At 40.1% G+C, this 13,926-nt stretch overlaps 1 protein-coding gene across 3 annotated transcripts in view; it reads right to left on the bottom strand.

Annotated features, from left to right (window-relative positions):
* SUGCT (succinyl-CoA:glutarate-CoA transferase) overlaps nt 1-13,926 on the bottom strand; it is an 810,507-nt gene that overhangs the window by 608,160 nt on the left and 188,421 nt on the right. For all 3 annotated transcript variants that reach the window (XM_062178190.1, XM_062178188.1, XM_062178189.1), the window contains exon 9: nt 12,810-12,905. In XM_062178190.1, the coding sequence (XP_062034174.1) occupies nt 12,810-12,905 (96 nt within the window). The remainder of the gene's footprint in view (nt 1-12,809; nt 12,906-13,926) is intronic.

Below are 13,926 nucleotides of genomic sequence, written 5' to 3'. Positions count from 1 at the left end.
CCAGGTGATGCCAATGTTGGCACTCCATGGACTCCTAGAGAGTACAGGGTCTAGAGCATTTCACACCTGCTCTTATCCTCAGGAGAGAAAAGGAAGGTGACATTTGACAATAATTTCTAGGTTAAAAAAGGCCAGGGAAGTGTCACTATGTTCCTACAATGGTATAAAGGAAACATATGAAGCTTGTATAACTTAAATAAAATATATATTTTTTAAAAAGGCCAGGGGACGGTGCTGTGGCATAACAGGTAAGGCCACCACCTTCAGTGCTGGCATCCCATATGGGCGCTGGTTCGAGTCCCGGCTGCTCCATTTCCAATCCAGCTCTCTGCTATGGCCTGGGAAGGCAGTAAAGGATGGCCCAAGTCCAGAAAAAGCTTCAGGCTCCTGGCTTCAGATCGACCCAAAGTGGGGAATGAACCAGTGGATGGAAGGCCTCTCTCTCTGCCTCTACCTCTGTAACTCTGCCTTTCAAATAAATAAATACATCTAAAAAAATTAGGTCAAATGGGGGTGGGCACTTGGTCTAGCGGTTAAGCCACCAGTTGGGACACACAAGTCCCACATCTGATTGCCTAGCTTCAATACCCAGCGCCAGCCCTGATTCTAGCTTGCTGCTAATGCAGACCTTGGGAAGCAGCATAAAGGCTCAACCAGTTTGGTTCTTTTGGCCTCAAATCCCAGCTGTTGTGGCCATTTGGAGAGTGAACCAGCAAATGAGTCCTCTCTCAAGCAAGCAGATTTTTTTTAAAAAAGATCAAATGAATGATTGCAATAACATACATACATGTATCCATGTTCCTATTTCACTAGCCCCCTCAGAGACACACTCACCATCTCCTATCTAAACTGGGACCCTGAAGCTGCACCCCTTTTCTCCAAAAGCAAATCTAAGAAGGAAAAGACCACACTTCAAGCCAATACACAGTGACTTTAGCACTTAACATGTTTTCTCTCACTGTTATTATGTTATTTTCTCGATATTGAGTTATAATATTAATTTGTGCCATATCAGAACTCCTGATTTCCCTTGGTAATCTGCACCTGAACAGGGATCCATCAGGGTATTGCATTAGTGCTAAGCACACCTACTCAGAATTTCAACAAGATTTGCCCTGGACACCCCTATGAAAAGAACAGGATGTATAACTATAACCAAATCCAACTGTTCCCAGAATCCAGTCCTGTGTGATTTATTTGAGCCAAAGAGCCTTGACCTTCATACAGAACCACCAGGCTGGATATGAAGCTGGGAAGTAACATGTGCTGCTCAACAGCAGATTTCTGCCCAACGTCACATTCCTCCTATTCAGGCCTCTCCTTGGCGAGAAGAGAACACTTCCCTTAGTTCTAGGTCCACAGTCTTAGGAGCCACAATACTGATAGCAACACTGAGGGAAAACAGCCTCTCTTCTCCAATACATAGACATGCAAACAAGTACAAAGCCCATTTTCTAGTCCAGTAGAGTTCTTCAGTACAAGTTGTTTGATCTAGGATAACTAATATTTTTTAAACAGTTGAACTCCCATTTTATACAAACCAACAACAGAATTGAAACTGTGCTGAATAAATGAAAATCTTTAAAAAAAAAAAAAAACAGGGCCAGTGCTATGGCATAGCGGGTAAAGCCACCGCCTGCAGTGCCAGCATCCCATATGGCTGCCGGTTCAAGTCCCAGATGCTCCACTTCCAATCCAGCTCTCTGCTGTGGCCTGGGAAAGCAGTACAAGATAGGCCAAGTCCTAAGCCCCTGCACCCAGGTGGGAGACCCAGAAGAAGCTCCTGGCTCCTGGCTTCGGATCAGCACAGCTCCAACTGTTGCAGCAAACTGGGGAATGAACCATCGGATGGAAGACCTCTCTCTTTCTCTCTCTCTCTCTCTCTCTCTCTTTCTGCCTCTCCTTCTCTCTGCGTAACTCTGACTTTCAAGTAAATAAATAAAAATCTTTAAAAAGAAAAAAAGAAAGAAAAGAAACTGTGCTGGTTGAAATGTGGTTCTAATAGTTGGAGTACTGCCTAACTGGCTTCTCCCCAGGTTGTCTCCACCCCAAATACTCACCCCAACTCTTACCCCAGCCTACCACCCTCAGAGAAAAACAGTTTGAAAACCAGAAGCAGTAAGTCTCACAATAGTTTACATCATCGCATAGTCCTATATTGCTCGAGGACAGTATTATTTTCCTTAAAAAAATGTAGAACTGGAGTTGGTGCTGTGATGTAGTGAGTAAAGCTACCACCCACACCCAACATGTGCACTGGTACAAGTTTTGGCTGCTCCACTTCCAATCCAGCTCCCTGCTAATGGCCTGAAAGAAGCAATGGTAAATAACCCAAGTGCTTGGGCCCCCCCATGTGGGAGACCTGGATGAAGCTCCTGGCTCCTGATTTCAGCCTGGCCCTCTGCTAGCCATTGTGACCATCTGGGGAGTGCAACAGCAGATAGAAAATCAATCTCTCTCTGTCTCTCTCTCCTGTCTCTCTCTCTGACTTTCAAATAAATAAATAAATGGTTTAAAAAGATGCAGCTAGATAGAGCTATTTCACTGTAAGTTGACCTAATTATGAGTCTAATACAATTTTAGCATATGCAATCAAAAGATTTATTCAAAAGATGTGCAACCTGATTTTCTGAAAGAAATTTGCTTTTAAGTCATAATTAAGGATTCCTGTGATGAGTAAACAACAGAATTGTTTATACCTCTTCAATTGCTCTTGGCAGTCCTAAAGGGGAAATTGTGTAGAGGAAAATGTCACATAATTCTTCCTTAAAAGTAGAATGAAGACAGAAGATGAAACTAATCATGAAGCACTGTTCATCTGCCTCTAGAGTACAGGAGGTTCAAGTCCTGCTGCCTCAGCTAGAAACCCCGTTATATCACATATGTGTGACCTTGCACAAATTACCTAAATGTCCTCTGCCTTGGCTTCCTCATCTAAAAGTGGGAATAATAGTAAAATCAACCTCAAATATTTCTGAGAGAACTGAATTAATAAACAAATATTTAATAAGCACATATAGTAATTTTCATGAATTTTATCTCTGATAATGATTGTAATTATTTTTACTGTAACATTACGATAATGACAATTAATATTGTTATTTAGCTTAATAATCAAAATGGCACTTGATTCGTTTGGATAATTTTAGCCAGATTGGATAGGCAGATATACAATTCCATCAACTTTGTATATTTATTGAGAGAGAGAGAGAGAGAGAGAGAGAGAGAGAGGGAGAGAGAGAGAGAGTGCAAATGCAAAGAAAGGCAAAAATCCTAAAGGGATCTATACTTTAGATACATTGCCTTCCCTTGTGCTTCCTTCTATAGGACCTCAGTGAAAAGAATTTAAAAGATAGCATTTTTCAACTGGAGATGGTTCTGATTTTTTAATCACAATAGTTTTTATCATATGTATATTTATTCTTTTGTGCAATACACTTCCCTTGAACTTTGTTACATCATTCATCTTAAATTTAGGAATTTCATTTGAAATCAAAGTCAAGCCTTTTCTAAGGAAATCAAAAGATGGTAACTATTGTGCCAACAGCTAGCACATCTGTCCTAATTTTATCTGCCTCTTGACTGCCCAATGACCTATTTTCTTAAGATTGTTGCCAACTCATAGCAAATTGGTTCCAAAGTAACCAGAATCTTCAAAAAAGAAAATTTGTTTTTATGTTAACAAGGAATTCAAATTCATAAAGACGAAGACAAATATTTGAAAACTGGCCAAAACCTTTACAAGGAAAAGGGGGAGAGAATCTAGACTATCCATGATATAATTTACCAGAATATCAACTGTTTAATATACTAACTTGTCACTGCTAATTAATTCAAAAGTTTCATAAGTCTCTCAAATGTAGCCAGATAAAATTGCTATCCCCTGCCCTCTATCTCCACTAATACTCCTGGTAGTTTTGTAATGGATGAACATGGTAAGATTTATTGCAATATTAAGGTGCTTCAGAAAAGTTCTTTAAAATATTCTATACTTCTCCCACTTTTTTTAAAAAGATTTTTTATTTATTTCTTTGAGAGGTAGAGACAGTGAGAGGGAGAGACAGAGAGAGAAAGGTCTTCAATCCACTGATTCACTCCCCAACCGGCTGCAACGGCCAGAGCTGTGCAGATCCTAAGCCAGGAGCCAGGAGTCTCCTCCTGGTCCCCCATGCGAGTCCAGGGGCCCAAGGACTTGGGCCATCTTCCATCGCCTTCCCAGGCCATAGCAGAGAGCTGGATTGGAAGAGAAGCAGCCGGGACCAGAACCGGTGCCCATATGGCATGTCAGCGCCAGACAGAGGACCAACCCACTGTGCCATGATGCCTACCCACTTCTCCCACTTTTTTTTTTTTTTTTTTTTGACAGGCAGAGTGGATAGTGAGAGAGAGACAGAGAAAAAGGTCTTCCTTTTTTGCCGTAGGTTCACCCGCCAGTGGCCACTGCGGCCAGCGCGCTGCAGCCGGCGCATTGCGCTGATCCGATGGCAGAAGCCAGGTGCTTCTCCTGGTCTCCCATCCTCTACTGCACTCCTGGGCCACAGCAGAGAGCTGACCTGGAAGAGGGGCAACCAGGACAGAATCCGGCACCCCGACCGGGACTAGAACCCAGTGTACCGGTAGCCGCTAGGTGGAGGATTAGCCTGTTGAGCCATGGCGCCAGCCGCTATGTATCTTTTTTTTTTTATTATTATTTTATTTTTATTTTTTATTTTTTTTGACAGGCAGAGTGGACAGTGAGAGAGAGACAGAGAGAAAGTTCTTCCTTTTGCCGTTGGTTCACCCTCCAATGGCCGCCGCAGTAGGCGCGCTGCGGCCGGCGCACTGCGCTGATCCAATGGCAGAAGCCAGGTGCTTATCCTGGTCTCCCATGGGGTGCAGGGCCCAAGAACTTGGGCCATCCTCCACTGCACTCCCTGGCCACAGCAGAGAGCTGGCCTGGAAGAGGGGCAACCGGGACAGGATCGGTAACCCGACCCGGACTAGAACCCGGTGTGCCGGTGCCCCAAGGCGGAGGATTAGCCTAGTGAGCCGCAGCGCCGGCCAGCTATGTATCTTTAATAGAGAAAAACTCCTATCATGTGGGCTTCTCAGAGATTACTTCTGAAAATCATTTTAGTCATATTTCATTCTGTTAAGTATGGATTTATACTAAATCCCAATTAACTAGGCAATTCAGTAAACTAGAATCCCTATTCCCTTTGACAATTGAGTTATGTTGCTATACATGATTCTCTTTAAATTGTATTTCTTTCAGTAATGCTGTATTTGGGCAATGGTTCAATACTGCAATTTCTGAAAAAGATCTAGAAGAATGTTTAAACAGAAAACTACTGTACATGTTGCCCTCCTTCTCCTTTTTTAAAAATGATTTAACTAAAAATACCACAGAAGTTAAAAAAAATTCAGGTATGTGTCAACTCTGCACCAATGCTTCCATGGATAGCTTTCATTGAGATTATTTTGTACTTTCATAGAAACTATTATCTATAAAGTTACAATTATTAGTTCAACTTCAGCAACAATAGGACTCACCTTTTATTGAATGCATACTAAAGTCCCAAAATACCTAGCACACACTACCTTATTTAGTTCCCCCAGATACATCCAACTCCAAGGCTCAAGCTGCCCCAGGTGAGCCTGCTATGTTGCCTCTTCATTCCTGAAGTCAAGCGATCAGCTCGTCTTCATCTAGAAGCTTTCAGGACTAAAACAGTGCTCATCCCATTGGGACTCAAGAAATTGTTGTTTTATTTGATTTGAAAAGAGTCATTTGAAAGTAATGAATTGAAATCATGGTAGAAGGAAAACTATATTTGCTCCATAGCTCAGAATTCAAATATACTTCTGTAGCCAGCCCGCTTACTAGATTTGGTAACCTCTAGAATCATAATAAATAGGTCATATAACAAAGAGATGATAGAAGCAAGTTAGAAAAGTTGTCTCATCTTATAAAGAAATGAAAGTGCATCAATCCATGCTGTACCAAGATCTGAAAGAACTGCTAGCTTGGATATAGTAAGGAAAGTAAACAAGTTTTGAAATCTTAAAACTATGACTCTGATCCAAGCTAGGACATAAGAAAGTTGTTTAACCTCATTAATCAATGTAGGGTGAAAAAGAAAATAATATATATGTCTCCCATTACATAGAATGTATTCAACAGTATCAAGCAAAGGATTATTAACAATGTATTAATTAAATCAATAGGAAATACACTCATATGCCTGTTCAAAGTGTATACTTCTATGAGTACCTTAGTGTGACTATTGGAAGGAAAAAGTCACAAGAAGAGACAAACTTATGATTTGATTTTTAAAAATGATTTGATACAAAAAACTCTTCATCTGACTTTTTTTAAAGAAAGAAAAGTTTCCCAATGTTAGTGAATCTGTCATGATTTAACAGCACTTTGACTTTTTCTAAGGAATGATAGCAAAGTGCTGCATCTCCTCAAACTTGGAATTTACTGCCTGTCTGAGTCTCCACTTGTGCCAAATTAAATATACAGCATAATGTCTCTACCAGAAATAACAACGCACAGCTTCCTGCTCTACTCCTTGGTTGAATAAGCTCAAACTGAAGCAAGGAAGGTGTTATTTTATTTAATCACCTAAGTAATTGTTTTCTTCAAAATCTGAAATTAGAAGCTACTTTAGAAGAAAAGTTTAGAAGAAATCTCCATGTGAATTATATCACCATGTAAAGGAAAAAGTAAGTCCCTTTGAAGGCCCTTCATTTGATAGTCTCAAGAAAGAGCATAAAGAAGGTATATCATTAATGGACCACTCAGAGGAACTCAACTTCTACAGGTTGTTCCACACAATCCAATTCCTGAATGTAGTTAAAGATCTTTGCCTGTGAGGCACAAATGACATCCAGAATAGACAGTACAATGTTTCCTTCTTGCCAACACCACCTAAAACTTTTCAGAAAAGTTCTGTTAAGATAATAGAGAAATAGAATAGTAGATGGGAGAAGACATGCCTTGGACATACAAGGAAGGTTGGTAGTTTCTATCAGATACGTGGTCATGTAGTTGTTCACTGACTGATAAATCAGATAATAAAGGAGATAAAGTAGATAGGAAAAATGTGGAGAGAGACAATTTATCCATTGTGATGGAAGAAATACAGTGAATTATATGTGAGTGCACATGTAGGAATTTGGGGAGATACACTAAAGAAAAAAATGAAGCAATTCTCTTCTATCATTTTTAGTGAAGAGGCAAGGCTTTTACTAAGGATAAGAAGAGATAGAGATCACAGGAGAAAACATCTCAGGAAAAAAATAAATCATGTTGGTGAAGGTGGAAGAATTTCTAGGTAAGGCTGAGGGATAACTTGAGACAGAAAGTTATAGAGTAGGAGGGAGACAGAGAGCCTAGTATTAGTCCTCCAGCCATACCCACTGATGGAGTATAGGCTTGGAGTAGATGGAGTAGTAAATTTAATCATCCCTGGTATTTTTACCAGTTGAGTGCACAGGCAAAGGTGTAGTCATTGATTATAATAAAGTCTAGATCTGGAACCAGTGCTCATAGTACATCATCAACATCACCTCCAATCAGAATCAGCACCTTAACAAGATCTCTAAACAATTCATATGCAATAGTACCTGAGTGAGAGCCAAGTGAGAAGAGGTAAAGATCATTGCGGGGGGGAGGTTAAAGAAATTAGAGGCCAGCTGGTCCATAAAGCCTCTGTGAATTTTACATTCACAAAGACTGATGACAGTAGAAATGGCTAGGTCAAAGGAAGAGATGAATGCAACCATATGGGCAAAGTGTTCAGGTAATAATAGATGGCCTGGAAGGTACCAGGTTCTGGTGGTGAATGAGACAAATGAATGAGAGGAATGATGGATTCGTTCTGGTCATCTTTTAAGGGAAAGAAATAGCTATGGTTGTAGTCTCATTCTCAGGATTTGTTTCTTAGGCAGTTTATCCTGATCTGGGAACAGCATTTTAATAGAAGGAATTGTGGTTTTATCAGGAGCATGATAAACTCTCTGTTTCCTCAAGTCCTGCTGCAGGGAAAGTGGACTAGAGAGACATAGTCTTGTTACAAACAGAGAGAGTTTGGTGGACTTCTCATAGAGCCACACATCAGCATGTCTCTTCAAAAGGGAATTTCTGTATATGAAAAGTAAATCATTAAGCACTTAGAAGCAGTTACCCAAATATCTGTACCTGCATTAGGAAATATAATAACTCTGTTTAAGACAAGAGGAATCTATTGCTTTTGAAAAGAGACAAAGGATTTCAGAAGCCAGAGGGAAAAGGGAAACAGATGGAGATAAAACAGGGAGATTATCATGCTATTGAGGACAGTAAGGTTTCCCAATAACAACACATGATTTCCTTAGAAAGGTAAAGACTGAGGGCCAGTGCTGTGGCAGAGCAGGTAAAGCTGCCATCTACAGTTCCAGCATCCCACATGGGTGCTAGTTCAAGTCCTATCTGCTGCACTTCTGATCCAGCTCCCTGCTAATATGCTTGGGAAAGCAGCAGAAGATGGTCCAAGTCCTTGGGCCCTGCACCCACATGGAAGACCCGGAAGAAGCTCCTGGCTTCAGATTTGCCCAGCCCTAGTCACTATGCCCATATGGGAAAGTAAACCAGTAGATGGAAGAAGATGGAAGAGATTCATATTCCCTCTCCCTCTCCCTCTCCCTCTCCCCTTCCATCTCTCTCTGTCTGTCTCTCTCTCTCTCCCCCTCCCTAACTCTGCCTTTAAATAAATAAATAAATCTTTTTTTAAAAAAATAAAAGTAAAGTCTCCTATTCTAAGACTGAAATTTTGTCTACAGAATTTCATCTATAAGTTCCTCTATTTTTCTTCAAACCATTCAGTACAGTTTCCTGTTCTCATGAGTATATTGGTGAATAGGTCTCCTATGACATTAGAGACAGGCAGAAACCAATGTTGTTCACATCCCTAGAAAGCAGAAGAGGGGGGCCAGCACTGTAATGCAGCAGGTTAATGCCCTGGCCTGAAGCGCTGGCATCCCATATGGGCACCGGTTCAAGACCTGGTTGCTCCACTTCCAATCCAACTCTCTGCTGTGGCCTGGGAAAGCAGTGGAAGATGGTCCAAGGCCTTGGGCCCCTTCACCTGCATGGGAGACCTGGAAGAAGCTCCTGGCTCCTGGCTTCAGATCCATGCAGCTCTGGCCATTGCAGCCAATTGGGGAGTGAACCATCTGATGGAAGACCTCTCCTTCTCTCTCTTTCTCTCTCCTTCTCTCTCTCTCTCTCTCTCTCTCTCTCTTCCTCTCCCCTCCCTCTCCCTCTCCCTTTCTCTCTCTCCCTCTCCTCTGTGTAACTCTGACTTTCAAATAAATAAATCTTTAAAAAAAAAAAAACAGAAGAGGATATGCAAATGGTAGAATATGTTCCATATACACAGATTATAGAATGTGGGGATTACCACATTAGCCATATACCTCAAGGGCATCTGATAACTATGTTACATAAAAATATATATAGTGTTTTTTAAGACCAGCTATCTACTTTATATACTCTGCTCCCATCTCTAAAAGTTCTTTCTTTCTTTCTTTTTTTTTTTTTTTTTTTTTTGGATAGGCAGAGTTAGAGAGAGAGACAGAGAGAAAGGTCTTCTTTCCATTGGTTCACCCCCTAAATAGCCGCCACAGACGGCACTGCGCCGATCCGAAGCCAGGAGCCAGGTGCTTCCTCCTGGTCTCCCATGCAGGTGCAGGGCCCCAGGACTTGGACCATCCTCCACTGCCTCCCCAGGCTACAGCAGAGAGCTAGACTGGAAGAGGAGCAAATGGGACAGAATCTGGCTCCCTAACCGGCACTAGAACCCGGGGTGCTGGTGCCACAGGTGGAGGATTAGCCAAGTGAGCCATGGCACCGGCCTAGTTTTCTTTCTTTATAAATAAATTTATTGGAAAATATAACAATTTATTGAAAATATTACCATGATCATTATGTAATTATTATCCTTTTAGGTCAGATGCATCTAGTAGTGAAATGGTTATCTCAACTCTCCTTTCTTCTGTTTAACTTGCTCATTCTTTAAAAGTCGGCACTCAAAGAATAGGGAGAAAAAAAGTACCAAGGATAATCAACCTAAGAAATGCAAGTTTGTAAAATAACACACAAATTTAGGGTTAATACTTTCAGAAATGTATGTTCTGTGTACTCAAGTCCTATGATCTTGATAAGATTTAACAAGAATTGAGGACACTGAGCTGGGCACCTTAACTAACTCTTGAGACCATAAGGGTCTTCCATCATAGACATTTGGTCAAAACTCAGACAATACATATTAGATACAAAGCTGTAATTATTATAGAAAATTGAATTATAATTATCCTAGCACTCACCCATAAAAACACTCCCCAAATATTTCAAAAATTGAAAACAGACTAAGATCTCTATTTAAGCATATCTAGGATCCATCTTGCCATGCTAATTTCATTCAAGCTAAATTTGCATTTATTCCTTAATCACAGAGCTGAACTAATTCTTTACCAAGAGGAAATAAATTAATTCTGGGCTCCTGAGGAAAGACCCCAGTACAACTTTTATTTCTTACAGATAATAAAGTTGAAATCAACTAGGATCAAATACCATTTTATGTGATTGGGACAATTCAACCAGGAAAAATGCATTTCTATCTTTGAAGAATAAATACACAACACACAGGGAGGGAGAGAGAGAGAGATTTCATATATCTTATCTTTCAAAATAAAGCCAAATATCCTGAAATAATTGAGAGTAGAGTCGGGATGCCTTAAGTACAGATGCCTAGAAGCAATAGCTGAGATCTACATAAAGCTATTTTCAAAAAATCTATTATCAAAATGAGCAAAATTAAACTACTAACTTTATGGTTTAATACAGTGAGCATCTACCATGTTATGTGACTTGAAATCTTACTATAAAGACTTCCAACTCTGAAATGCTTTCTCCACATAAATGAAGGTCTGATTCTGGATTTCCATTATTTAAGATGAATTCACATAGACCCCATATTGTCTTTGGTTAAAGTTCCCTTGAGAGGGATTTCCACTATCGATAATGAGTACAAATTAGTTGCTGAGATCCCTGAGCTAGAAGCAAGGTTGATGGGGAGGGTATGGAAGTGTAGTTGGAGGAAAGAGTTGAAATCATAGCACCTTCCCATCAAAGGCAGTAAGATATGAAAGAATATTCAACATGGAGGTAAGAGTTGGAGGCCTACTCAGTCTGGGCATCAGATTTCTTATCTGAAAATGAATAAGGCTAAACCTGATTATCTTTAGCCAATTCAAAACACAATGATTTCTCTGAAGTTAGATAAGTCTGGGTAAAAGTCTAGGGTCAGTGACACAGGGCTAGAAAATGGAGAAGCCAAACATCAGTTATGTAGGTCGTAAAACTCCTGATGGAGAAAAAAAGGGAAGAACTAAAGAAAATATCTCCACAGTTGTGATTATACCAAACGATTGACTCAAGGTATGAAAAAGCAGTGGGGGCCAGTGCTGTGGCACAGTGGGTTAAAGAAGCAGTGCTGGCATCTCATATGGGCGCCGGTTCAAGTCCAAGCTGCTCCACTTCCGATCCAGCTTTCTGCTATGGCCTGGGAAAGCAGTGGAGGATGGCCCAAGTCCTTGGGCCCCTGCACCCTCGTGGAAAACCTGGAAGAAGCTCTTGGCTCGCTCGCTCGCTTGCTCTCTCTCTCTCTCTCTACATCTCTCTTTAACTCTGTCAAATTAAAAAAAAAAGAAAGAAAAGAAAAGAAAAAGCAGTGGTATCAGAGTAATGCCTCAGGTATAAAAGGACCACAAAAAGAAATAGAGAAGAATCCTTGGTTCACATTGTTACTGTTTTCCTCAATTTTGGATTTTTAAAAATGGAAAACAAATTACTTTACCCAAAAAAAAGTTATTTCTTAAAACTAAAATGATAATTAGCAGTACTGATGGGTTTCCTAGCTGATGAAAAAATGCTGACTGCTATGTTCTCTGTCAGGAGAACTAGAATTAATATGACTGCAATAATGTTCACTACTTCATTCAACAGATGTTTAAAAGGTGTCTACTTTGTGTTTCTACTGGTGACTAGAAGAGATACTTGATGGAAAAGATCTGCTCTTCAGCTTACAATATAGTACAGAATATATGACAAATGCATTAAATACGACGATATGCTGCAACAAGGCTACACAAAGCTTAGGGGCTTGGAAGAACATGGAGAGTTCATGTTTTTATTTTTGTTTTTGAAAGATCATAGAAATCACAGTTTCTTCACATATTCATTCACACTAGCCAAAGTCCAGAATTTCTGAAAACAAGTTAGACACTTAATAAAGAACAGCAGCTCCTGAACCTTTTGCTTTGCTCCAAAAATGAAGAGCCATTGCACGCAAATTTTCATTTAACTCAACTCTGCGAGAATATTATTGTCAGATGGGGTAGGTAATATTTGTTTTATAACTGACATGAGTAACAAATCATGCTTTCTAAAAGGTCTATAGTCAGTGCTTCTTTGGGTAGAAAATAAAGGAAACCTTCATGTGAGCCCAAATGTCATTCACTTTCAGCAACTTTCTTTGATCCATTTAAGTGTCCTGTTACTAATCTTCTGATGAGGAAATATGCAAAACTAAGAATTTAAAGTAAATGACAGAATCATATTATAGCCAGACACAGATACATTACAGAATACCCAAGACAGTTTTAAAAAAAAGTTTAAAAGAAGAAGAAAAAGGAAAAGAAAGAAAGAATTCATTCCTCCTACTCATTTCCTGTAGATCTGCAGATTACAGTGGCCCAGCTCTAGACTCTTGTATTCTTACCTGGTAAGGAACAATACTTCCATGAGCTGTGCCCCAGCGTTTTGCTTCCTTTTGGCTAATGAGGTAATTGGCAGCTACCTGGGTCAAACATGCCACCTACAAAGAAAGAAAAAAACAGCTAGTTTATCATTCTCGTTAATACAATGTTATGAGAGTGATTTCATTTCAAAGAAAAAAACTATCCAAACTGTTTAGAAAATAAACAGGCATCTGTACTTTCTTTTTTTAAAATATTTATTTCATTTATTTGAAAGACAGAGTTACAGAGAGAGGTAGAGACAGAGAGAGAGTCTTCCATCCACTGGTTCACTCCCCAAATGGCCACAACAGCCGGAGCTGCGCCGATCCGAAGCCAGGAGCCAGGAGATTCCTCTGGGTCTCCCACACGGGTACAGGGGCCCAAGAACTTGGGCCATCTTCCACTGCTTCCCCAGGCCATAGCAGAGAGCTGGATTGGAATACGAGCAACCGGCACCCGTATGGGATGCCAGCACTTCAGGCCAGGGCTTTAACACACTGTGCCATAGCGCTGGCCCCTTGTACTTTCAACATACAAATAAAGAGCTGTATTATTGGAGAAGACTAAGTAATGATCAATTGAGAAATACAGACACATAAACATTCAGCTCCTGCAAAGATCATCTGAAGGTAGAGGCTGACCAAGCAGATGGAACTTTGATCCAGCCTTTAACATCAAAGACATAGAAAATATTCCAGCAACTGGTATATGCCTTTCCCCTTTCCACCTATGCCTTCGTACTTTTCATCAAGATGACACAAAAAGAGTCTCTCATCACTAAGCAGGTGAGCCACAGCCAGCCAGCCATACTTTGCTCTAAATTTCTCATTATATAAAAAACTAATAATTATAAATCTTCATTTTGTTAAAGTCAATTTAGTCATGTTTTCTGTTACTTGCTGTCCAAACACTCTGACACAGAGGCTCAAGAACATTTGACTTCTTTTATTCATTAGAGAATTATCCTTACTCAAACAAATATTAGTGTATCTCTCCAAAAGGGGTCCTCATCCCACACCTCATTATTATACTCATTTCCATTTTTTAGCACTACAAATCTATTAAAGGGATCATCCAAAGCCTAAGGGTCAACTTTTG

This window comes from Lepus europaeus, chromosome 20 (genome assembly GCF_033115175.1).
Source record: "Lepus europaeus isolate LE1 chromosome 20, mLepTim1.pri, whole genome shotgun sequence".
In the NCBI taxonomy this organism is placed as follows: Eukaryota; Metazoa; Chordata; class Mammalia; order Lagomorpha; family Leporidae; genus Lepus; species Lepus europaeus.
Note: the sequence above shows the minus strand (reverse complement) of the source record. Positions and strands in the feature narration are given on the sequence as shown.